General features: G+C 45.5%; 1 protein-coding gene across 1 annotated transcript in view; it reads left to right on the top strand.

Moving 5' to 3' along the window:
- The window catches only part of LOC143793723 (granzyme A-like), an 81,076-nt gene extending 60,139 nt beyond the window's left edge, over nucleotides 1–20,937 (top strand). Inside the window, exons 3-5 of the mRNA XM_077280741.1 lie at nucleotides 16,367–16,511; nucleotides 16,606–16,872; nucleotides 20,270–20,937. Of these exons, the coding sequence (XP_077136856.1) occupies nucleotides 16,367–16,511; nucleotides 16,606–16,872; nucleotides 20,270–20,428 (571 nt within the window). The 3' untranslated portion in view covers nucleotides 20,429–20,937. The remainder of the gene's footprint in view (nucleotides 1–16,366; nucleotides 16,512–16,605; nucleotides 16,873–20,269) is intronic.
- The last annotated feature ends 4,833 nt before the right edge of the window (nucleotides 20,938–25,770 follow it).

Here is a 25,770-nt window from a genome sequence, read left to right as displayed (position 1 = left end):
AACTTTTATCGTCGATTTATTGCTGGTTTTTCGGATATTGCTAAACCATTGACCGATTTGACTAAGAAGGGTGCTGATGTTGCTGATTGGTCCCCTGACGCTGTGGAGGCCTTTCGGGAGCTTAAGCGCCGTTTTTCCTCTGCCCCTGTGTTGCGTCAGCCTGATGTTGCTCTACCTTTTCAGGTTGAGGTCGACGCTTCTGAGATCGGAGCTGGGGCAGTGTTGTCGCAGAAAAGTTCTGACTGCTCCGTGATGAGGCCTTGTGCCTTCTTTTCCCGTAAATTTTCGCCCGCTGAGCGGAATTATGATGTTGGGAATCGGGAGCTTTTGGCCATGAAGTGGGCTTTTGAGGAGTGGCGCCATTGGCTTGAGGGGGCCAGACATCAGGTGGTGGTATTGACTGACCACAAAAACTTGATTTATCTTGAGACCGCCAGGCGTCTGAATCCTAGACAGGCGCGCTGGTCATTATTTTTCTCTCGGTTTAATTTTGTGGTGTCATACCTACCGGGTTCTAAGAATGTTAAGGCGGATGCCCTTTCTAGGAGTTTTGAGCCTGACTCGCCTGGTAACTCTGAGCCCACAGGTATCCTTAAGGATGGAGTGGTATTGTCAGCCGTTTCTCCAGACCTGCGGCGGGCCTTGCAGGAGTTTCAGGCGGATAGACCGGATCGTTGCCCACCTGATAAACTGTTTGTTCCTGATGATTGGACCAGTAGAGTCATCTCTGAGGTTCATTCTTCTGCGTTGGCAGGTCATCCTGGCATTTTTGGAACCAGGGATTTGGTGGCAAGGTCCTTCTGGTGGCCTTCCCTGTCACGAGATGTGCGAGGCTTTGTGCAGTCTTGTGACGTTTGTGCTCGGGCCAAGCCTTGTTGCTCTCGGGCTAGTGGATTATTGTTGCCCTTGCCTATTCCTAAGAGGCCTTGGACGCACATCTCGATGGATTTTATTTCAGATCTGCCTGTTTCTCAGAAGATGTCTGTCATCTGGGTGGTGTGTGACCGTTTCTCTAAGATGGTCCATTTGGTTCCTCTGCCCAAGTTGCCTTCTTCTTCCGAGTTGGTTCCTCTGTTTTTTCAAAATGTTGTTCGTTTGCATGGTATTCCTGAGAATATCATTTCTGACAGAGGGACCCAATTCGTGTCTAGATTTTGGCGGGCATTCTGTGCTAGGATGGGCATAGATTTGTCTTTTTCGTCCGCTTTCCATCCTCAGACGAATGGCCAGACCGAGCGGACTAATCAGACCCTGGAGACATATCTGAGGTGTTTTGTGTCTGCTGACCAGGATGATTGGGTTGCTTTTTTGCCATTGGCGGAGTTCGCTCTCAATAATCGGGCCAGCTCTGCCACTTTGGTGTCCCCGTTTTTCTGTAATTCGGGGTTTCATCCTCGATTTTCCTCTGGTCAGGTGGAAACTTCGGATTGTCCTGGAGTGGATGCTGTGGTGGAGAGATTGCATCAGATCTGGGGACAGGTGGTGGACAATTTGAGGTTGTCCCAGGAGAAGACTCAGCTTTTTGCCAACCGCCACCGTCGTGTTGGTCCTCGGCTTTGTGTTGGGGATTTGGTGTGGTTGTCTTCTCGTTTTGTCCCTATGAGGGTCTCTTCTCCTAAGTTTAAGCCTCGGTTCATCGGCCCGTATAAGATATTGGAGATTCTTAACCCTGTTTCCTTCCGTTTGGACCTCCCTGCATCCTTTTCTATTCATAACGTTTTTCATCGGTCATTATTGCGCAGGTATGAGGTACCGGTTGTGCCTTCCGTTGAGCCTCCTGCTCCGGTGTTGGTTGAGGGTGAGTTGGAGTACGTTGTGGAGAAAATCTTAGACTCTCGTGTTTCCAGACGGAGACTCCAGTATCTGGTCAAGTGGAAGGGATACGGCCAGGAGGATAATTCTTGGGTGAATGCATCTGATGTTCATGCCTCTGATCTGGTTCGTGCCTTTCATAGGGCCCATCCTGATCGCCCTGGTGGTTCTGGTGAGGGTTCGGTGCCCCCTCCTTGAGGGGGGGGTACTGTTGTGAATTTGGATTCTGGGCTCCCCCGGTGGCTACTGGTGGAATTGAACTGGTGTTGTCATCTTCTCTGTTCACCTGTTCCCATCAAGATGTGGGAGTCGCTATATAACCTTGCTGCTCTGTTAGTTGCTTGCCGGTCAACAATGTTATCAGAAGCCTCTCTGTGCTTGTTCCTGCTCCTAGACAACTACTAGATAAGTTGGACTCTTGTCCATGTTTGTTTTTGCATTTTTGTTCCAGTTCACAGCTGAAGTTTCGTTACTGTGTCTGGAAAGCTCTTGTGAACAGGAATTGCCACTCTGGTGTTATGAGTTAATGCCAGAGTTTTAAAGTAATTCCTGGATGGTGTTTTGATAGGGTTTTCAGCTGACCATGAAAGTGTCCTTTCTGTCTTCTGCTATGTAGTAAGTGGACCTCAAATTTGCTAAACCTATTTTCATACTACGTTTGTAATTTCATCTTAATTCACCGCCAATACATGTGGGGGGCCTCTGTCTCCTTTCGGGGTATTTCTCTAGAGGTGAGCTAGGACTAATATTTTCCTCTGCTAGCATTATTTAGTCCTCCGGCTGGCGCTGGGCATCTAGGGATAAAAAAACGTAGGCATGCTACCCGGCCACTGCTAGTTGTGCGTTAGGTTTAGTTCATGGTCAGCTCAGTTTCCATCTTCCAAGAGCTAGTTCCTATATATGCTGATGCTATGTTCTCTTGCCATTGAGAACATGACAGCGGGGCCCCTTATCCTCCGATTTGGTGGGCGGGGACTCTCGGCCTCTGATTTGGTGGGCGGGGACCCTCGGCCTCCAATTTGGTGGGCGGGGCCCCTCGGCCTCCGATTTGGTGGGCGGGGCCCCTCGGCCTCCGATTTGGTGGGCGGGGACCCTCGGCCTCCGATTTGGTGGGCGGGGCCCCTTGGCCTCCGATTTGGTTGGTGGGGCCCCTCGGCCTCCGATTTGGTGGGCGGGGACCCTCGGCCTCCGATTTGGTGGGCGGGGCCCCTCGGCCTCCAATTTGGTGGGCGGGGACCCTCGGCCTCTGATTTGGTGGTCGGGGACCCTTGGCCTCCGATTTGGTGGGCGGGGACCCTCGGCCTCCTATTTGGTGGGCGGGGCCCCTCGGCCTCCGATGTGGTGGGCGGGCCCCTCGGCCTCCGCTTTGGTGGGCGGGGCCAGGCCCCTCGGCCTCCGCTTTGGTGGGCGGGGCCGCTCGGCCTTCGATTTGGTGGGCGGGGCTCCTCGGCCTCCGATTTGGTTGGCGAAGCCCCTCGGCCTCCGATTTGGTTGGCGGGGCCCCTCGGCTTCCGATTTGGTTGGCGGGGCCCCTCGGCCTCCGATTTGGTGGGCGGGGACTCTCGGCCTCCGATTTGGTGGGCGGGGACCCTCGGCCTCCGATTTGGTGGGCGGGGACCCTCGGCCTCCGATTTGGTGGGCGGGGACCCTCGGCCTCCGATTTGGTGGTCGGGGACCCTCGGCCTCCGCTTTGGTGGGCGGGGCCCCTCGGCCTCCGCTTTGGTGGGCGGGGCCCCTCGGCCTCCGATTTGGTGGGCGGGGTCCCTCTGCCTCCGATTTGGTGTGCGGGGACCCTCGGCCTCCGCTTTCGTGGGCGGACCCCTCGACCTTCGATTTGGTGGGCGGGGCTCCTCGGCCTCCAATTTGGTTGGTGGGGCCCCTCGGCCTCCAATTTGGTGGGCGGGGACCCTCGGCCTCCGATTTGGTGGGCAGGGACCCTCGGCCTCCGATTTGGTGGTCGGGGACCTTCGGCCTCCGCTTTTGTGGGCGGGGCCCCTCGGCCTCCGATTTGGTGGGCGGAGTCCCTCTGCCTCCGATTTGGTGTGCGGGGACCCTCGGCCTCCGCTTTCGTGGGCAGGGCCCCTCGACCTTCGATTTGGTGGGCGGGGCTCCTCGGCCTCCGATTTGGTTGGTGGGGCCCCTCGGCCTCCAATTTGGTGGGCGGGGACCCTCGGCCTCCGATTTGGTGGGCGGGGACCCTCGGCCTCCGATTTGGTGGGCGGGGACCCTCGGCCTCCGCTTTGGTCGGTGGGGCCCGTTGGCCTCCGATTTGTTGGGTGGGGCCCCTCGGCCCCCGATTTGGATGGTGTGGACCCTCGGCCTCCGATTTGGTGGGCGGGGCCCCTCGGCCTCTGATTTGGTTGGCGGGGCCCCTCGGCCTCCGATTTGGTGGGCGGGGACTCTCGGCCTCCGATTTGGTGGGCGGGGACCCTCGGCCTCCGATTTGGTGGGCGGGGATCCTCGGCCTCCGATTTGGTGGGCGGGGTCCCTCGGCCTCCGCTTTGGTGGGCGGGGCCCCTCGGCCTCCGATTTGGTGGGCGGGGTCCCTCGGCCTCCGATTTGGTTGGTGTGGACCCTTGGCCTCCGATTTGGTGGGTGTGGACCCTCAGCCTCCGATTTGGTGGGCGGGGACCCTCGGCCTCCGATTTGGTGGGCGGGGACCCTCGGCCTCCGATTTGGTGGGCCGGGCCCCTCGGCCTCCGATGTGGTGGTCGGGGCCCCTCGGCCTCCGCTTTGGTGGGCGGGGCCGGGCCCCTCGGCCTCCGCTTTGGTGGGCGGGGCCGCTCGGCCTTCGATTTGGTGGGCGGGGCTCCTCGGCCTCTGATTTGGTTGGCGGGCCCCTCGGCCTCCGATTTGGTTGGCGGGGCCCCTCGGCCTCCGATTTGGTGTGCTGCCTGGGGCCCCTGTGCTCTGCCTGGGGCCCCATATGCTGCCTGGGGCCCTGTGCTCTGCCTGGGGCCCCTGTGCTCTGCCTGGGGCCCCATGTTCTGCCTGGGGCCCCTGTGCTCTGCCTGGGGCCACTGTGCTCTGCCTGGGGCCCCATGTTCTGCCTGGGGCCACTGTGCTCTGCCTGGGGCCCCATAAGCTGCCTGGGGCCCCTGTGCTCTGCCTGGGACCACTGTGCTCTGCCTGGGGCCCCATATGCTGCCTGGGGCCCCTGTGCTCTGCCTGGGGCCACTGTGCTCTGCCTGGGGCCCCATATGCTGCCTGGGGCCACTGTGCTCTGCCTGGGGCCCCATATGCTGCCTGGGGCCCCTGTGCTCTGCCTGGGGCCCCATATGCTGCCTGGGGCCCCTGTGCTCTGCCTGGGGCCCCTGTGCTCTGCCTGGGGCCCCATGTTCTGCCTGGGGCCCCTGTGCTCTGCCTGGGGCCACTGTGCTCTGCCTGGGGCCCCATATGCTGCCTGGGGCCCCTGTGCTCTGCCTGGGGCCCCATATGCTGCCTGGGGCCCCTGTGCTCTGCCTGGGGCCCCTGTGCTCTGCCTGGGGCCCCATATGCTGCCTGGGGCCCCTGTGCTCTGCCTGGGGCCCCTGTGCTCTGCCTGGGGCCCCATGTTCTGCCTGGGGCCCCTGTGCTCTGCCTGGGGCCACTGTGCTCTGCCTGGGGCCCCATATGCTGCCTGGGGCCCCTGTGCTCTGCCTGGGGCCCCATATGCTGCCTGGGGCCCCTGTGCTCTGCCTGGGGCCACTGTGCTCTGCCTGGGGCCCCATAGGCTGCCTGGGGCCCCTGTGCTCTGCCTGGGACCACTGTGCTCTGCCTGGGGCCCCATATGCTGCTTGGGGCCCCTGTGCTCTGCCTGTGGCCACTGTGCTCTGCCTGGGGCCCCATATGCTGCCTGGGGCCCCTGTGCTCTGCCTGGGTGTAGGACACTGGTGACGTCACTTATCTCCGGACATTAGCTCCGGACATTAGCTCCGGACATTAGCTCCGGACATTAGCTCCGGACATTATCTCCGGACATTAGCTCCGGACAAAGCCACGGAAGTTGGCACAAATTGCAGGAAGTAGTATTCTAGGCAATTATATATTAGATTGGTAGTGCAGCTGCAGCGCCCCAGAGTCCTGGTCGTTGCAGCAATGTCGCTCTGCCGCTAAGGGGAGTGATGTTGCTTCTGATGGCACTGAAGGAGTTCATCTGACCAGGTATCACATACACCAATACATTTCACAGTCGGGCCTCCAGGGGGAGCTAAGGGTGCTATTTATTAGGCCACTCCTCACCTGGTGGGTAAAACTGGGGGTCAGGCAGGAAGTTAGATCAGAAAGCTGACTGGGTTGGAACCAGGCAACACCTTGTGGCAGAGGGTGTTGTGGGGGAAGATTCAGTAGGGTCCCTGTCAGGTTTGGGACCCTGACAGAGGCCTGGCAACGAGAGAGAATGTCATGGGACCATGCCTGCTCAGCATAGCGGTGGTGCCCTAAGAAAGGATCAGAAGCGAGATATATTGTGCTGAGTGAGAAACGAGATCAAAGCAACAAGGAGAATACCAGTAGGAGTCGTGCTGTAAGACCGAGGCAACATCCTACTGAGGCGCACAGCGGGCAGCCGGAACGCCGAGGAACTATTTCTATATATAGCTTCAGGCAATACTTCAAACCAACGGCAGGACAGTCAGTCATAGGCGGGCTGTCTCACCTAAATCACCTAAGAAGACATAGGGGGCAACCTGTGGAGAGGGGCGACTCTAGGGTCCCGGAAGAGCTCCAAGCCTACCCGTCATACGGGTGCGTCCCAACCATAACACCGGGAGGGACGGAGGATTAGCAGAACATCATCTAATCGAGTTGTGAGGGAACACGAGAAACAGACACAACAGTTGTGGGGACTATCCCGTAAGCACAGCAGGGAAGGACTACAACACATAGCGCTAGCAGGAAGGCACAGATTTCCACCTGCAAAGAGAACTCTGGAGGTGCCATCGGACCGGCCGGACTTGCGCAGCCTGGTTAACCGTATTCCGGATTGAGGACTCAGAGATCTTCAGTAAAGAGGTAAAGAGACTGCAACCTGGTGTCCTCATTATTTACTGCGACCTGCACAACACCGCAACCTCACTACCACACTTTCACTGGACGCCCCTCAGCAGGGTCACGGACCGGGTCTAGCCACCATGACAACCCCCAGAGCAGAGGCTCAGAGGCCCGGTACCGGGTACCCCTCGGCCCTGTGGCAGTGGGGGCGCTCCACAGCTCTATCACCTTATCGTTATGAGGCACTAGTTGTGACAGTTCCTTTTATTCCGTATCTCATTGCTATTACCTCTGTTGGGTGTTAGCTTGTATTCTGTGCATAATCCAAATGAAACAAGAAATATAATAGTTGACTGAGGAGCGCTCCAGTCAGTATTGTTTACGCTGAATGAAAGGTGTCTGAGATGGTGTCTGTTTGTTCTTACATCCTATAATAAGGGGTTGTTGTTAGTCATCAGACTTTTAGTGATTTCTAAATTAGAAAACAAAACCTTGAATGCTAGAAATTTAGATTACTGGTAAATGGGTATGCTCATTTTTTTTGTTTTAGATAGTTAGGCAGAATTAAAATAAGCAAGTCTGCAATTGATTTGCTTTTTCTTTCTGATTTCATTTTCTTGCTGTGAGAGCTTTTGTCTTACAGAGTGTAGAACTTCCGTTTCCATGGAGCTCAGCCTACAGACCCTGTCTAAATATGCTCAGTTGTTACATTTCAGGAGAGAAGTTAACTCCTAACATCCCGGTTATCTCTCTCCAGCCCCTTGATTTATATACAGCAGTTACAGTGGGTACAGAAAGTATTCATACTCCTTTAAATTTTTCACTCTTTGTTTCATTGCAGCCATTTGGTAAACTCAATAAAGTTCATTTTTTTCTCATTGATGAACCCTCTGCACCCCATCTTTACGGAAAAAACTGAAATGTAGTAATTTTTCCAAATTTAAAAAAAAGAAAAATTGAAATATCACATGGTCATAAATATTCAGATCCTTTGCTCAGTATTGAGTAGAAGCACCCTTTTGAGCTAGTACAGCCATGAGTCTTTGTGGGAATGATGCAACAAGTTTTTCACACCTGGATTTTGGGATCCTCCGCAATTGTTCCTTTCAGATCCTCTACAGTTCCATCAGGTTGGATGGTGAATGTTGGTGGACAGCCATTTTCAGGTCTCTCCAGAGATGCTCAATTGGGTTTAGGTCAGGGCTCTGGCTGGAGCCAGTCAAGAATGTTTACAGAGTTGTTCTGAAGCCACTCCTTTGTTATTTTAGCTGTGCTTAGGATCATTGTCTTATTGGAAAGTGAACCTTCGGTCAAGTCTGAAGTCCAGAGCACTCTGGAAGAGATTTTCATCCAGCATGTCTGTGTACTTGGCCACATTCATATTTCCTTCAATGACAACCAGTCGTCCTGTCTCTGCAGCTGAAAAACACCCCATAGCATGATGCTGCCACCACCATGTTTCACTGTTGGGATTGTATTGGGCAGGTGATGAGCAGTGCCTAGTTTTCTCCACACATACCGCTTAGAATTATCACCAAGAAGTTCTATCTTCGTCTCATCAGACCAGAGAATCTTATTTCTCATAGTCTGGGAGTCCTTTATGTATTTTTTAGCAAACACTATGCGGGCTTTCATGTGTCTTGCACTGAGGAGAGACTTCCCTCAGGCCAATCTGCCAATGGTGGAGGGCTGCAGTGATAGTTGACTTGTGGAACTTTCTCCTATCTCCCTACTGCATCTCTGGAGCTCAGCCACAGTGATCTCGGGGTTCTTCTTTACCTCTCTCATCAAGGCTCTTCTCCCACGATTGCTCAGTTTGGCTGGACAGCCAGATCTAGGAAGACTTCTGGTGGTCCAAAATTCTTTGGCCAGATCGGTGCCTTGCCACAATTCTTTCTCTGAGCTCCTAGGCCAGTTCATTGGATCTCACGATTCTCATTTGGTCTGACATATACTGTGAACTGTGAGGTCTTACATAGACAGGTGTGTGCCTTTCCAAATCAAGTCCTATCAGTATAATTAAACACAGCTGGACTCCAATGAAAGAGTAGAACCATCTCAAGGAGGATCACAAGGAAATGGACAGTATGTGACTTAAATATGAGTGTTTGAGCATAGGGTCTGAATACTTATGACCATGTGATATTTCAGTTTTTCTTTTTTAACCCCTTCCTGACATCTGACGTACTATCCCGTCGAGGTGGGGTGGGCCCGTATGACCACCGACGGGATAGTACGTCATACGCGATCGGCCGCGCTCACGGGGGGAGCGCGGCCGATCGCGGCCGGGTGTCAGCTGCATATCGCAGCTGACATCCGGCACTATGTGCCAGGAGCGGTCACGGACCGCCCCCGGCACATTAACCCCCGGCACATCGCGATCAAACATGATCGCGATGTGCCGGCGGTGCAGGGAAGCATCGCGCAGGGAGGGGGCTCCCTGCGGGCTTCCCTGAGCCCCCCGCAGCAACGCGATGTGATCGCGTTGCTGCGAGGGTCTTACCTCCCTCCCTGCCTGCTTCAGACCCGGATCCAAGATGGCCGCGGATCCGGGTCCTGCAGGGAGGGAGGTGGCTTCACAGAAGCCTGCTCAGAGCAGGCACTGTGAAGCAGCGTGCACTTCTCTCAGATCGGTGATCTGTCAGAGTGCTATGCAAACTGGCAGATCACCGATCTGTATTGTCCCCCCCTGGGGCAAAGTAAAAAAGTTAAAAAAAAAATTTCCAAATGTGTAAAAAAAAAAAATATTCCAAAATAATGAAAAAAAAAAAAATATATTATTCCCATAAATACATTTCTTTATCTAAATAAATAAAAAAACAATAAAAGTACACATATTTAGTATCGCCGCGTCCGTAACGACCCGACCTATAAAACTGGCCTACTAGTTAACCCCTTCAGTAAATACCGTAAGAAAAAAAAAAAAAAAACGAGGCAAAAAACAACGCTTTATTATCATACTGCCGAACAAAAAGTGGAATAACACGCGATCAAAAAGACTGATATAAATAACCATGGTACCGCTGAAAACGTCATCTTGTCCCGCAAAAAACGAGCCGCCATACAGCATCATCAGCAAAAAGTAAAAAAGTTATAGTCTTGAGAATAAAGCGATACCAAAATAATTATTTTTTCTATAAAAGAGTTTTTATCGTATAAAAGCGCCAAAACATAAAAAAAATGATATAAATGAGATATCGCTGTAATCGTACTGACCCGACGAATAAAACTGCTTTATCAATTTTACCAAACGCGGAACGGTATAAACGCCTCCCCAAAAGGAAATTCATGAATAGCTGGTTTTTGATCACTCTGCCTCACAAAAATCGGAATAAAAAGCGATCAAAAAATGTCACGTGTCCGAAAATGTTACCAATAAAAACGTCAACGCGTCCCGCAAAAAACAAGATCTCACATGACTCTGTGGACTCAAATATGGAAAAATTACAGCTCTCAAAATGTGGTAACGCAAAAAATATTTTTTGCAATGAAAAGTGTCTTTCAGTGTGTGACGGCTGCCAATCATAAAAATCCGCTAAAAAACCCGCTATAAAAGTAAATCAAACCCCCCTTCATCACCCCCTTAGTTAGGGAAAAATAAAAAAATTAAAAAATGTATTTATTTCCATTTTCCCATTAGGGTTAGGGTTAGGGCTAGAGTTAGGACTAGAGTTAGGGCTAGGGTTAGGGTTAGGGCAAGGGTTAGGGTTAGGGTTAGGGCTAGGGTTGGGGCTAGAGTTGGGGCTAGGGTTGGGGCTAGGGCTAGGGTTAGGGTTGGGGTTAGGGTTAGGGCTAGGGTTGGGGCTAGGGTTAGGGCTAGGGTTAGGGCTAGGGTTAGGGCTAGGGTCAGGTCTAGTGTTACGGCTAGTGTTACGGCTAGTGTTACGGCTAGTGTTAGGGCTAGTGATAGGGCTAGGGTTATTGCTAGGGTTAGGGCTAGGGTTGGGGCTAGGGTTGGGGCTACAGTTAGGGTTGGGGCTAAAGATAGGGTTAGGGTTTGGATTACATTTACGGTTGGGAATAGGGTTGGGTGTGTCTGGGTTAGAGGAGTGGTTAGGGTTACTGTTGGGATTAGGGTAAGGGGTGTGTTTGGATTAGGGTTTCAGTTATAATTGGGGGGTTTCCACTGTTCAGGCACATCAGGGGCTTTCCAAACGGGATATGGCATCCGATCTGAATTCCAGCCAATTCTGCGTTGAAAAAGGAAAACAGTGCTCCTTCCCTTCCGAGCTCTCCCGTGTGCCCAAACAGGGGTTTACCCCAACATATGGGGTATCAGCGTACTCAGGACAAATTGGACATCATCTTTTGGGGTCCAATTTCTCCTGCTACCCTTGGGAAAATACAAAACTGGGGGCCAAAAAATAAGTTTTGTGGGAAAAAAAAGATTTTTTATTTTCACGGCTCTGCGTTGTAAACTGTAGTGAAACACTTGGGGGTTCAAAGTTCTCACAACACATCTAGATAAGTTCCTTGGGGGGTCTAGTTTCCGATATGGGGTCACTTGTGGGGGGTTTGTACTGTTTGGGTACATCAGGGGCTCTGCAAATGCAACGTGACGCCTGCAGACCAATCCATTTAAGTCTGCATTCCAAATGGCGCTCCTTCCCTTCCGAGCTCTGTCATGCGCCCAAACAGTGGTTCCCCCCCACATATGGGGTATCAGCATACTCAGGACAAATTGGACAACAAATTTTGGGGTCCAATTTATCCTGATACCCTTGTGAAAATACAAAACTGGGGGCTAAAAAATCATTTTTGTGAAAAAAAAAAAAAGAATTTTTATTTTCACGGCTCTGCGTTATAAACTGTAGTGAAACACTTGGGGGTTCAAAGTTCTCACAACACATCTAGATAAGTTCCTTGGGGGGTCTAGTTTCCAATATGGGGTCACTTGTGGGGGGTTTGTACTGTTTGGGTACATCAGGGGCTCTGCAAATGCAACGTGACGCCTGCAGACCAATCCATTTAAGTCTGCATTCCAAATGGTGCTCCTTCCCTTCTGAGCTCTGTCATGCGCCCAAACAGTGGTTCCCCCCACATATGGGGTATCAGCATACTCAGGACAAATTGGACAACAACTTTTGAGGTCCAATTTATCCTGATACCCTTGTGAAAATACAAAACTGGGGACTAAAAAATCATTTTTGTGAAAAAAAAAAAAGAATTTTTATTTTCACGGCTCTGCGTTATAAATTGTAGTGAAACACTTGGGGGTTCAAAGCTCTCAAAACACATCTAGATAAGTTCCTTAGGGCGTCTACTTTCCAAAATGGTGTCACTTGTGGGGGTTTTTAATGTTTAGGCACATCAGGGGCTCTGCAAACGCAACATGGCATCCCATCTTAATTCCAGTCAATTTTGCATTGAAAAGTAAAATCCCTTCCGAGCTCTGCTATGCGCCCAAACAGTGGTTTACCCCCACATATGGGGTATCGTCGTACTCAGGACAAATTGCACAACAATTTTTGGGGTCCAATTTCTTCTCTTACCCTTGGGAAAATAAAAAATTGGGGGCGAAAAGATCATTTTTGTGACAAAATATGATTTTTTTATTTTTACCGCTCTGCATTATAAACTTCTGTGAAGCACTTGTTGGGTCAAAGTGCTCACCACACATCTAGATAAGTTCCTTAGGGCGTCTACTTTCCAAAATGGTGTCACTTGTGGGGGGTTTCAATGTTTAGGCACATCAGGGGCTCTCCAAATGCAACATGGCGTCCCATCTCAATTCCAGTCAATTTTGCATTGAAAAGTCAAATGGCGCTCCTTTCCTTCCGAGCTCTGCCATGCGCCCAAACAGTGGATTACCCCCACATATGGGGTATCAGCGTACTCAGGACAAATTGTACAACACATTTTGGGGTCTATTTTCTCCTGTTACCCTTGGTAAAATAAAACAAATTGGATCTGAAATAAATTTTGTGTGAAAAAAAGTTAAATGTTCATTTTTATTTAAACATTCCAAAAATTCCTGTGAAACACCTGAAGGGTTAATAAACTTCTTGAAAGTGGTTTTGAGTACCTTGAGGGGTGCAGTTTTTAGAATGGTGTCACACTTGGGTATTTTCTATCATATAGACCCCTCAAAATGACTTCAAATGAGATGTGGTCCCTAAAAAAAAATGGTGTTGTAAAAATGAGAAATTGCTGGTCAACTTTTAACCCTTATAACTCCGTCACAAAAAAAAATTTTGGTTCCAAAATTGTGCTGATGTAAAGTAGACATGTGGGAAATGCTACTTATTAAGTATTTTGCATGACATATGTCTGTGATTTAAGGGCATAAAAATTAAATTTGGAAAATTGCGAAATTTTCAAAATTTTCGCCAAATATTCATTTTTTTCACAAATAAACGCAAGTTATATCGAAGAAATTTTACCACTATCATGAAGTACAATATGTCACGAGAAAACAGTGTCAGAATCGCCAAGATCCGTTGAAGCGTTCCAGAGTTATAACCTCATAAAGGGACAGTGGTCAGAATTGTAAAAATTGGCCCGGTCATTAACGTGCAAACCACCCTTGGGGGTGAAGGGGTTAATAAATTTGCAAAAATTACTTTACTTCTGTTTTTTTTTCAGTTAAGATGGAGGGCAGAGTGAACATTAATGAGAAAAAAATGAACTTTTTTGAATTTACCAAAAGGCTGCAAAGAAACACTGAGTGAAAAATGTAAAGGGGCCTGAATACTTTCCGTACCCACTGTATATGATTATATTCCTCCTAACCCTCTCAGCTCCTGACACTTCTTTAGAACTACAATCCCCCAACACCAGCAGTTTCCAGAGCAGTTCTCCTAATCATAGCTCTCACTTTCCTGAGATGCATGCATGATCAAAGACCCTGTTATGTCTATATGTAAATATAGTTATAACAGTCTAAGTATGTAGAAAGCAGAGGTGGCACTCACCAGTCTAGAAAATCCATGTTTTATTGAAGAAACACAAGCGGTTAAAACATCTTCAAAGGGAGATGGATTATGCAAATGACAATGGCCATTTCGCGCTGTTGCTCTTCTACATGTCAACGGGTTGACTCGCAGAAGCGCAACAGCGCGAAACGGCCGTCGTCACTCACATACTCCATCTCACATTCTCCCGTTGAAGATTTTTTAACTGTTTGTGTTTCTTCAATAAAGCATGGATTTTCTAGACTGGTGAGTGTCACTTCTGCTTTCTACATACTTGGACTTACAGTACTGTGTTTCCTCTTGGTGAGCACCCAACATCTCAGGTTTTTTGTTTTTTTCTTTCATTGTGATAGTTATAACAGTGTGAACAAGCATTGACAGTCCATTAACAGTGTGAACAAGCATTGAAAGTCCATTAAAGCTTTTGGATCACTACTGTCATTCAAGGAGCATTGCAAACCAGGAAATAAGGAGATTGCAAAACTCTGAACTGCTTAAGAATGTTTTGCATCTTAGTTATAGTATGTCTTTTTATTGTTGGATTTCCAACAATTCCAATATTTGTGGCTTTAGTAAAAACAAACTCTGGATTAGGGTTCCTCCAGTTGAGCATATAAGTGGTCCGTATCCTTTCCATGTACGAGATGGACCGCACACGGAGAGCATGTGGACCCATCATAGCCACTGTTAAAGTGCATGTGGAAAAATTGTTTGCATGGAGAAAAATCACAGTATATCTTATTTGGGTCCATTTTATGGACCAGAATAATGCATTCAATATAAAGGTAGCTCCTTCTTCTGACCACAATGTGGATGAGCACACGGAGATGCACATTAAGACAGTCACCACTGCAATTTGCTGTCACGACTGGTCCAATTTGCAAAACGGCTGACTGAATTCGGCCTTATGTCTTAATTTCTCTCCAATAATTTTATTGTCTCTAAGGATGACCAGATGTTTTCTTATCATTCTTCTAAAATATTCCTATATGGGAAATATACTGCATGGCTATAGAAATTGTTAAAACGCCCTTTTTTTCCACAAGTGTTTCAAAGATGTAACCATTAGTCGGTGTATCAAGATTTTCAGTTGTAAGGCTATGTGCACGCGTTCAGGTTTTTTCGCGTTTTTTTCACATTTTTGTGTGATAAAAACGCTATAAAAACTCATTAAAAACGCATACATTATGCATCTTATCATTTAGAATGCATTCTGCATGTTTTGTGCACATGATGCGTTTTTTTCCACAAAAAAAACGCATCGTGGTAAAAAAAAGCAGCATGTTCATTAATTTTGTGGATTTTTCGCGTTTTTACAGAAGTGTCCAGTTTTTGTCAAGAAAATTTCTGCAAGAAATCCTGACGTGTGCACATACCCTAATAGTTTCTCTGTAGATAATTACTTAACTGTAAAGTCAGCCTGTTTTGTTTTTCATAGTCAATGAATTTACAATTACTGCATGTACGCATACATTTTCTTTTGGGAACAATTAGCAGCCATCTAGGAAGGTGACAACTAGAGATAAAGCTCTAACAGTCAGTTGGTTCATTGTATATGCAAGTAATTAGCCATTCTATTTGTAGATTGTCAGATCTGAAAAAAAGGTGACTTTGTGGTTTACTAAAATAAGATGTGAATTGTCAATAAAACTCATTTTTATTAATATCTTTAAAAAACAAAGTGTTGTGAGACTATTTCGTTCACCAGATCACAAAAAACTGTTGTGTTTGGTAGATCCATAGAACCAATTTGCTGAAGTTTATTACTGTAAGTAACTTTGAAGTAAGTAGTGCCGAGCGTGGTTTTCTGTTGTATTGATTTTAGAAATAGAGCGGAAATTAACTTTTCACCTCTCCGCTAAACCTGTCCCAGTCTACACAACAAAGCTGAGGAAACAGGATGTTAGGAATGTCATTTTGTTGCGTGTACTCTTGTAGTCAGTGTGGAAATGGCAATATTTTAACACATGCCACTTAATGAAGCGAGAGCGCCTAACTAATGGCATGTGCCTCTGTGTGCTCCACACCAGAAATCTTAGTCTACACCATACTGGAGTAAGATTTGTGGCATAATGAATTTCGCTGATTGTCATGAGTTTAGCGGGTGGCGGTCACACCTGTCCCGCTCTGCCTATTTTGTCAGAGCTGGATGAAAATGGCATGGGAACTCTAAGGCTGCCGTCACACTAGCAGTATTTGGTCAGTATTTTACCTCAGTACTTGTAAGCCAAAACCAGGAGTGGGTGATAAATGCAGAAGTGATTCATATCTTTCTATTATACTTTTCCTCTATTTGTTCCACTCCTGGTTTTGGCTTTCAAATACTGATGTAAAATACTGACCAAATACTACTAGTGTGACGGCAGCCTAAAAGTCCCAAACTTTTTACAGCCTTAAGTTATGCCAAAATTTTGCGACTATTCAAAGCTTTTTACCCTTAAATTCTTGTGTAAAAACTTTGATGAATAGGGCCCTTTGATAAAATATAACCTTGTTTTAAATAATCTATGGTTATTTCAGAATACCTTCCCTAGATCAGTGCATGGATTCTTTGAGAGTGTTTAGACGTAAACGTATATTTCTTAATTGAACATTCATCTAGTCCTTCGCTCATCTGCAGAAAAAAATAATAATTACTTAGATTTAAAATTTTAATTGCATCTTTATAGAGATAAGACGACAACTGTTGATCTCGGGGTTCACTCCATCAAGAATACTAAAGACGACCGAAGACAGCAATTCAAAGTTGTGAAAACAATCTCACATGAGAAATTTAATAAAGACAAACACATTAATAACCTCCAACTTGTGAAGGTGACAATTCTGAGCAGTGTTTTAGTGTATAAATCATTGTATATTTTAGCATTCTTGCCACCTGCATATCACTGATATCTGTCTCTGGATTTAGTTGTCAGGTAAAGCGAATATAACTAAAGCGGTCAACACTGTTCATTTTCCCGAGAAGTTTGATGACGTTAAGCCCGGGAGTGTCTGTACCATCGCAGGGTGGGGAAGGACTGACAACAAAAAACCCAACACTGCTGACAAACTGATGGAGGCTAGAGTGACCATCATAGATCGGAAGTCATGTGCTTCCCAGTGGAAACCAGTTGTGAAGATCACAAAGGACATGATGTGCACCATGGAGAAGGATGTTGTACGGGGGTTCTGTAATGTGAGTGTTGAGTCTCTATATTGGCAAACCATTGATGTGAATTCCAACCTGAAAATTGTAGCTGCTATTTCATCAACCTTTGCATAAATCAATAGTATAGGTAAAATAGAAAACTTTGTAATATATCTCCCAAGAGAAATATGTTCTTTTCCTGCTTATCAGCCACTTGTTCGACTCCCAAACCTCCTGAACTCAACAATCACTCACACAATCTGCTAAAATATATTCTACCAACTCTTTGAGGGATCAGGTTACTGTGGCCTATTAAAGTACAGTGAAAAAAGACGGAATTGATATTTCTAGTTCTAGTGTTTTATCTAATCTCAGAGCTAGATTCACAGTTACACTGCTCAGTACACTGTTTCACATTTTCACTGCTCAGTATGAAGTCGTCAATGCTGCTACAGATTCTGAATATGTGCTACATAAGGACAGGAGAGCAGGAATACCATATGTATGTGTGTCTAGTGTTTGGGAGGAGACATAGCAGCTAGCCTCCACACACTAGCTCAGTGACAACTGAAAATTAGTGATACAGTGTGTAAAGAAAAAATGGTGAAAAATGCAGGTTATAAATCATATTACGGACAGAAATAGTGATATTCCCCACAACATACAAATGACAACTTATTCTGAAAAGTGGCTTGAAGGCATGGATACTTTTTAATCTATGAAATCCTTCAAAACATTTCAAGCTAGCTTTCTACTGAGGGGGGGTGAAGTCTTTAATGTAAAAGACAACCTTCAATGATCCTTAGTCATCATGGTTATATTATGCTCTTAAGACAAGATACTTCCAGCAGAGGTTTTCTTGAATTTTATGAAAGAGCAGGCAATGTGATACTGCAGTAAAATCCTTCCCTTATGGTCCTCACCAGTCAATCAATATTGTATGGCATGTGACCATTGACACCAGTGATGACAGATGGAATCACGTCATCTGTTATGTCATCCATGGTTTCCCATGTTTTTTAGGGTAAAAAAAACCAGACAGTTTTTTGCAACATCTTTTGCTCCTTATTTTGACGTAAAAAAAATATAAACAGGTCAGTTCAAAAATGCTGAACAAACTGAATTCCACTCTTTTAATCTGGTATTTTCCAAACTTTGGGGTGTTTTTTTGGTCTTTTGCATTCTTTATCCAAACAAGTATGTTGCAATTATCAAGACTTTTCAAACATATGGCAAATAAAAAAAAAATACTTGCACTAAATGTATGAAAATTATCGATTCGTTATAAAGCACAAAGAAAAAAAAGCCACTAGTGGAAAAAAAACTGAGACTGAAGATGTATAATGAATTAGTTTCCGGTTACTGGTTCTGATCTCCAAAAACTTTAAAGCAGATTTGTCATCAGGTTTCACAATAACAAAAACTGCATATATCATTAAATAGATGTTAGACCTGATGAGACTGGTGTATTTACTTTGAAAATCTATGACAGAATGGCTGTATTTTATTTGTCAAACTATAGGATTAAATAGCTATGAGTCCAAGTGTATCCAATCTCCATCCACTCTGCCTGGAAGCTGCAGCTTGTACTGAGCAGTGTGAGATCTCAGCAGCAGGGAGGAGGTCACTGAGGAGCTGTCAGTCAGGCATAGTGGGCAGGGAATGAGTTATCTACTATATAATTGACTAAGGATCACTTCCGTCTGTCTGTCTGTCCCGGAAATCCTGCGTAGCCTAGCGGCCGCGACCAATCAGCGACGGGCATTAGTCCCTCCCTACTCCCCAGTCAGTGCTCAACAGGGTTAATGGCAGCCGTGGTGTAACGCAGTCCGTTAACGCTGCTATTAACCCTGTGTGACCAACTTTTTACTATTGATGCTGCCTATGCAGCAACAATAGTAAAAAGATCTAATGTTAAAAATAATAAAAAAAATAAAAAATAGTTATATACTCACCGTCCGTCGGCCCCCCGGATCAGGAACAGGCCTTTCCCGCTCCTCGCGACGCTCCAGTGACAGCTCCATGCATTGTGATCTCGCGAGATGATGACGTAGCTGGACCGCTACATCATCATCTCGCGAGACCGCAATGTACTCTTGGGACCGGAGCGTCGCGAGGAGCTTTGGTAAAGGCCTCGCTGGAATCCGGGGGGACGTCGGAGGGTGAGTATAGAACTATTTTTTATTTTAATTTTTTTTATTGACAGGGATATGATGCCCACATTGCTATATACTACGTGGGCTGTGCTATATACTACATGGGCTGTGCTATATACTACGTGGGCTGTGTAATATACTACGTGGGCTGTGCAATATACTACGTGGCTGTGCTATATACTACATGGCCGGCCGCGAACAATCAGCGACAGGCTCAGTCCGGCCGCGAATTGGCGCGGGATTTGAACCACGCTTCGCTAATTGGTCGCGCCCGGCCGGCCGAATCCTGGGTATTCAATGTATTATTCTAAAATCTTCATAAATAAACTACATACATATTCTAGAATACCCGATGCGTTAGAATCGGGCTACCATCTAGTAATGTTATAAAGGGTTTCATAGCCATTCTCATATGGATTATCAAAGTAAGGACATCAGCCTCATATATTTAATAATGTTTAAATCCAAAATTAAAACATAATAAGCAAATACTCTGCAGTAACTATATAAACTCCTATGTATTTATTTACTGCAGGGTATTTGCTTATTATGTTTTTATCTTGGGTTTTGTCTGTTTAGTGGACAGGGTGACCATGCGGTTACATTCTGTGTGCATACCAACTTACTGTATATTCCAGTTCATCTCCTTATGTTTTTTTTCCGGGGTGGCCTGCCTTTTCTTTGAGCTGCACATTACATTCATGTAGTTCCCAATATCTGCCTGTCCACTAACCAGGTCAGTCCTTCTGAGCCCTTATGCATATGCACGTCACTTAACAAATGGTAAGCTTTTAATACTAGAGGCTAGGACCATCCCAAATAGGGTCACTGTGACGTGGCGGGACGGCATTTACACGGTTTTGATTAAAAAAAATTATGTTAACGAAGTATCCTATATTATTTTCACACACTATTATTGTTTACTTACTGCAGGGTATTTGCTTATTTTGTTTTTCTCTTGGGTTTTGTCTGTTTACTGGCCAGTGTGAACATGTGCTTACATGCTGCATGCACACCAGCTTATATTCCAGATCATCTCTTTAGGTTATTTAATACTGTTTCTAGTTTGAATTGTAAAATCTGATGACAAGTCCACTTTTAATGGTAGCCTGTGTTTTTTTTTTACCTTTGTACTTCAAAATAAATTCTCAGCACCTCATAGTTCTAAAACAGAACACAGATTTTTTTTCTACAGTTTTTAGATAATATACAGAAATGTTTGCATTATTTAAGAGATGCTTCTATACATGCATAGGGAAGTTTAACGAATCTAAATTTGTACATTGTAGGGTGATACTGGAGGACCATTAATTTGCGGAGGATTTATTAAAGGTATCATTTCTTTTGGACCTATATTATGCGGGACTCCAAGTGGTGCAGATGTCTACACCCGTCTTACAAAAGACTACATGAAATGGATTAATAAAAAGACCAAGAGACTGCTATAAATTATTTATTTTACAGACATGAAGCCATGCTAGTATTCTTTTTTTCCTCACTTTGCAAGCCTTAACTGTCTTGGATATTTCTTTCTATATCTATTTTTGCTTTACTCTTTCATTTATCAGAATGTCACCAATGATAATGTGAGCTAGTTACATTAAAATAAAAATTAATAAATGTGTCAGCAAATTCTAACAACTGTTAACTGGCTGAACTGATTTTTACATAATTTGTGCTATTAAATTAACTTTCTTCTGTATACATTGTCAGCATAGGACTGGAACAATTAGGTCCACCAAATAGAATTATTCCCAGGGTTCACCCTTCATCTATACAGGTCATGTGGACATCCACCCTTACTTACATCGTATTCTTTTGTTATTGGTTCCAAATTAACATATACCGTATTTTTCGGACTATAAGACGCAAGGGACCATAAGACACACCTAGGTTTTAGAGGAGGAAATTTGAAAAAAAATGTAAACAAAAAATGTGGTCAATTCTGTACCTAAAATCCCCTATCCTGGTATGCATGGTCCCCTCATCCCTACCCTGGTATGCATGGCCCCTTCATTTCTATCTTGGTATACATGGCCCCCTTATCCTTATCCTGGTATACATGGCCCCTTCATTTCTATCTTGGTATACATGGCCCCTTTATCCTTATCCTGGTATGCATGGCCCCCTCATCCCTACCCTGGTATGCATGGCCCCCTCATCCCTACCCTGGTATACATGGCCCACTCATCCCTATGCTGGTATGCATGGCTCCCTCATCCCCATCCTGGTATGCATGACCCCATCAGAAAAACATTAAAAAACCATAAACCATTATACTTACTTTCCTGCGCTCCCTCGCAGTGTTTTGTTCCGATGACAGCAGCTGATTTTTGCTTGTAAGCAGTGCATGGCATGGACATCATGCGCATGCTTACTAGCCATGGACAGCTGCTAGAATACTCACTGCTCCCCATGCTAGGACTATGTGCATGGAGACCAGTGAGTATTCATTGCTCTTTAGTAGAGAGCACAGTGTTAGCGGCAGTCGCTGGCTTCCTGCAGCTGCTGGGCTTTCACGTGTGCCGTTACTAAAAGGAATGAATATTCACTGCATTCCACGCCTATGAGAAGTGGAAAGCAATGAATATTCATTGCCTTAAGCACACGCGAACACCATGCAGCTGCAAGAAGCCGGCTGCTGAGGCTAACAGCGTGTCTGCTATTTAAGAGAAATAAATATTCACTGCTTTCCACGCCTATGGGCGTGGAATACAGTGAATACTCATTTCTCTTTAGCAGCAGGCACCGGAGTCAGCCTCAGCTGCCAGCTCCTGCCTCCTGTGACCCGCTACTCCGCCGCTGCCACTCTCCCACCTCCCCACCACAGCCAGAGCAGGTACATCTGGACTATAAGACGCACCTTCCATTTTCCTCCACATTTTTGGAGGAAAAAAGTGCATCTTATAGTCTGAAAAATATGGTAAATGGGGTTCCACTTGGTGAGACAGGAAAGAGAAGCCCTTGAGGGGTGAGATCTATATAAAGGAGTCTTTTCATTGACGTTCCTCATACAGTGGGGTTCTAATCTGATGTCTCTAGAAAGAACTATGCTGGAGTCATTTTTTTCATTTAGAAGCTTCTAATGTGTATTTTTAGGGTGATCTGCTAAGCTTGGTATATACTAATTGGCATTCACATGATGTTGTTTAGTGGTATATCTCAAAAAATAGATTGGTAAGACATAAGGAAAACATTTTTCTTTTTAATTCCACCTTTAAAATTTTCCTAACATCTCATGAAAAAGGGAAACAAAACCACACATAAAAATATTATTCATTGATCCACTGCGGCTAAGCAAACATTTTCAAAACTTAACATGAGATTCTTAGTTAGCATTTTGATCAACATGAATAAGCCCACTGCTACATCATAGTGTCCTCTGTAGGTGGTCCATCTCTATTAGGTCTATTAGGTCTATTACATCATTTCACTATCTGATCAGAGGTATGAGAACGCTGAAATGATTCTGATACTGTTACTTTTTTATCAATTATTTTTATACTGTTATTCGAACTAGAAAAAAGGTGTTAAAATGTACATGTAATGAAATTGTATCATTACTAATATGACTGCTATGATTCATAAAATCCTTCATACAATCCTTAGCCTTAACTGAACAGTTATTTTGTCTGCTTTATCTGTATCTTTTATCAGCATGAGTGCTGGGAAGTTGATTCTGTGTCAGATACTATAGGCTGTACTTTTCATGTATAAGAACTTGATTTTGTGATATATTACCCAAGAAGCAACATTTTTAAATTCCTTTTTTTCTTGTGGCTTGTTAAGAAGTAGAAAATTAGTCTAGAGTGCAATTACGTGAATCTGTAAAGCTCCCAATCTTTCATCTGGTCACTCATTTGTCCTCTTATAAATCTGATACAGTCCATCAAATATACAGCATGCTTTCACACTAACACCCCCTCTAAGTTCCCTGTATCTTTGGTTCCTCCATGGAGCTGGCACATATCTCCCCTCTTTAGTGCAGCACCGACACTAGCGTGAGGAGATGAACTCATCGCACTACTATATGGTTGATGCTGTTGATATCTTCAACTGTATTTTCAACTGAACGATAATGTTTGATCACGGAGCTTCAGCAAAGGCCAAGTTTGAGGATCTAAAGCTTAATGATTTTTTTTGAGCCATTGTAAGAAAGCCTGATAAGTTGCTGTGTTATGAGTTATATTTTTGGCATTTAAAAGAGCTTTTTAAGTAGCAAATAATATTTGTTTTGACTAGGGACGTAAAACTATAGAGTTACAATAGCTACCGCATTATTGCACAGACAGAAAGCTGTCTTAGGACCCATTTAGATGGCCGTATAAATCGGACAGAGATCGGATGGCAATGCACTTACAGACCTCAGCTCTCCAGACCCGAGCGCAACATCTGCATAGACATATATGAAGATGTTATACTTAGGTCAGGAGAGCCGCCGGCCAGTATGGACATAGCGGTCTGATTTATACAGCCGTCTGACTGCACCCTTAGAATGTTAATAGTCTGTGCCTGTGAGGATGTGCAGTAAGTATTCAGCTCCTCTCTTGAAATATAATACTGAAGATACCACATTACCATCCACACTATCTATCTGTTCTACTACTGGAGACACCAGGGGTGCGGAGGTAAGACTAGGCCGCTCACACTGCTGTCCACCATGTCTATCTGGTCTCATACTGGAGGCACCAGAAATCCTGAGGTAAGAAGAGTCTGCTCACTCTGCTGTCCATCCTGTCTATCTGACCTAATAGTGGAGATACCAGGGGTGCTGAGATAAGAAGAGGCTGTTCACACTTCTGTTCACCCTGGTGCAGGGCTACAGTTTTGTTTCTGGTGTCCTTCGACAGCTCTTTGGTCTTCACCATAGTGGAGTTTGGAGTGTGACTGTTTGAGGTTGTGGACAGGTGTCTTTTATGTTGATAACAAGTTCAAACAGGTGCCATTACTACAGGTAATGAGTGGAGGACAGATGAGCCTCTTAAAGAAGAAGTTAAAGGTCTGTGAGAGCCAGAAATCTTGCATGTTTTTAGGTGACCAAATACTTATTTTCCACCATAATTTGAAAAATAAATCTTGCCAAATCAGACAAGGTGATTTTCTGGATTTATTTTCTGGATTTATTTTCTCATTTTGACTTTCATAGTTGAGGTCTGCTTATGATGTCAATTACAGGCCTCTCTCCTCTTTTTAAGTGGGGAGCTTGCACAATTGGTGGCTGACTAAATACTTTTTTCCCTACTTTTGATGCCCGGGGGTAGACTTATTATTCTGGAGGGTCTAATAAGGGGTAATCCCATAACTTTATGTAATCTCTATGCGCCCAGCCCCACTGAGTTGCACTTTATGTGTAAAGTATTCTATCTTTTGGAGAAATTACCTAATGGGGCCTTGTAAGTGGAAGGTGACTTCAGTGTCAATTTTCTGAAAAATCTAATAGGCTCTTAGTGTGAGCTAGCACCCATCCACCGGAGAATGTTTGCAAAGTTCAGGAAACAAATTAGGTCCAATTCCCTTTTTGATTTATGGAGAATAGATCAACCTAAGGAAAAGACAGACTCCTTTTACTCTAATCCTCACTGTAAACATACAAGAATAGACTTTTTCTTTACAAACATTTTAACTTTCAGAATGATGGAGGGAGCTGAGGTGGGGTCTATTATTGACTCTTCCCTCATCGCAGTCTTGTCATTGGTAATTGAATGAATTTTTACTTGCTTGGGTACACTTCAATACATTCCATTGACTATTTCAAATATCTTTCTTAACTTTTATAAGAAACGTTATATTCTTCAGGACTCCCTACCAGCGAATTTGTCTCAATGGACATTATTCCTTACTTGCTTCTCTGGACTTGGTTTACCAGTCCTCCCTCCAGATGCATTGAACTCTCTTAATAAATGGATCACTGATTAAGAGATATCTGACATTTTAAAGGACCTCCATCTTGGTAAGTCTCCAGGATGTGGCAGTTTGACAGATTTGCGCTCCAAAACATTTGCAGAGAAATTAACTACATATATGGTCAAGTTGTTTAATTCCTATACCTAACATTCTATCCCATTCTTATCTGATTCTAATTCCTAAACCAAGTAGGGATCCTTTGGATGGCTCTAATTATAGACCAATTATTCTTCTTGAATGCAGACCTGAAGATATTTACTCCCTGTGGAGACACACGGTCAATGGCTGTCCTCGCCCTCTGGCCCGGCTGTCTTTAGAAAGACTGCATGGACCAGGGCTCATACCATTGAACGCCCACTCTGTCATCCTGTGGGCAGAACACTACTCAGACAACACAGGATGAGGGTAAAACAATATGGCAGTAATTTATTGAATCACCAACAAACAATTGCAAATAGAACAGTCCTAGCAAATACCCAAAGTGGTGCAAATTACAAAGTCTCACACTTCTGCTGACTCACCGGGATTAGAGCTGCTTCCAGGGCCGACTACCCCCTCCAATGGTAGCCTACTTTTGGCAGGCCCCCACATAGATGAGGGAATGACAAGCTTAGGAAGCTAACCGAGGCCAGTGAAGTACTGTATGTGGCCAGGTGACCTGATTGTCCCAACCTGGATTCTTCAAGACGTTTCTGGGGGTTCAGTGATGGTCAATGAAGCAGTCATGTGTTCTTCCAGCTGGGGCCGTGGTCCCCTAAGCTAACATCCTGTAGAGTCTCTTGGAACAGAGGATAAAGTTTCTTTACATAGTTCACAACTGTCCTTCCAGCCAGCATCCTGAAGTCAAGAGAAAGGTGTGATGAGGTTAACTCGCATTGTTTATTTA

Source organism: Ranitomeya variabilis, chromosome 1 (assembly GCF_051348905.1).
Source record: "Ranitomeya variabilis isolate aRanVar5 chromosome 1, aRanVar5.hap1, whole genome shotgun sequence".
In the NCBI taxonomy this organism is placed as follows: Eukaryota; Metazoa; Chordata; class Amphibia; order Anura; family Dendrobatidae; genus Ranitomeya; species Ranitomeya variabilis.
The sequence above is the reverse complement of the archived record's forward strand: the minus strand, read 5'-3'. Positions and strand labels throughout refer to the sequence as shown.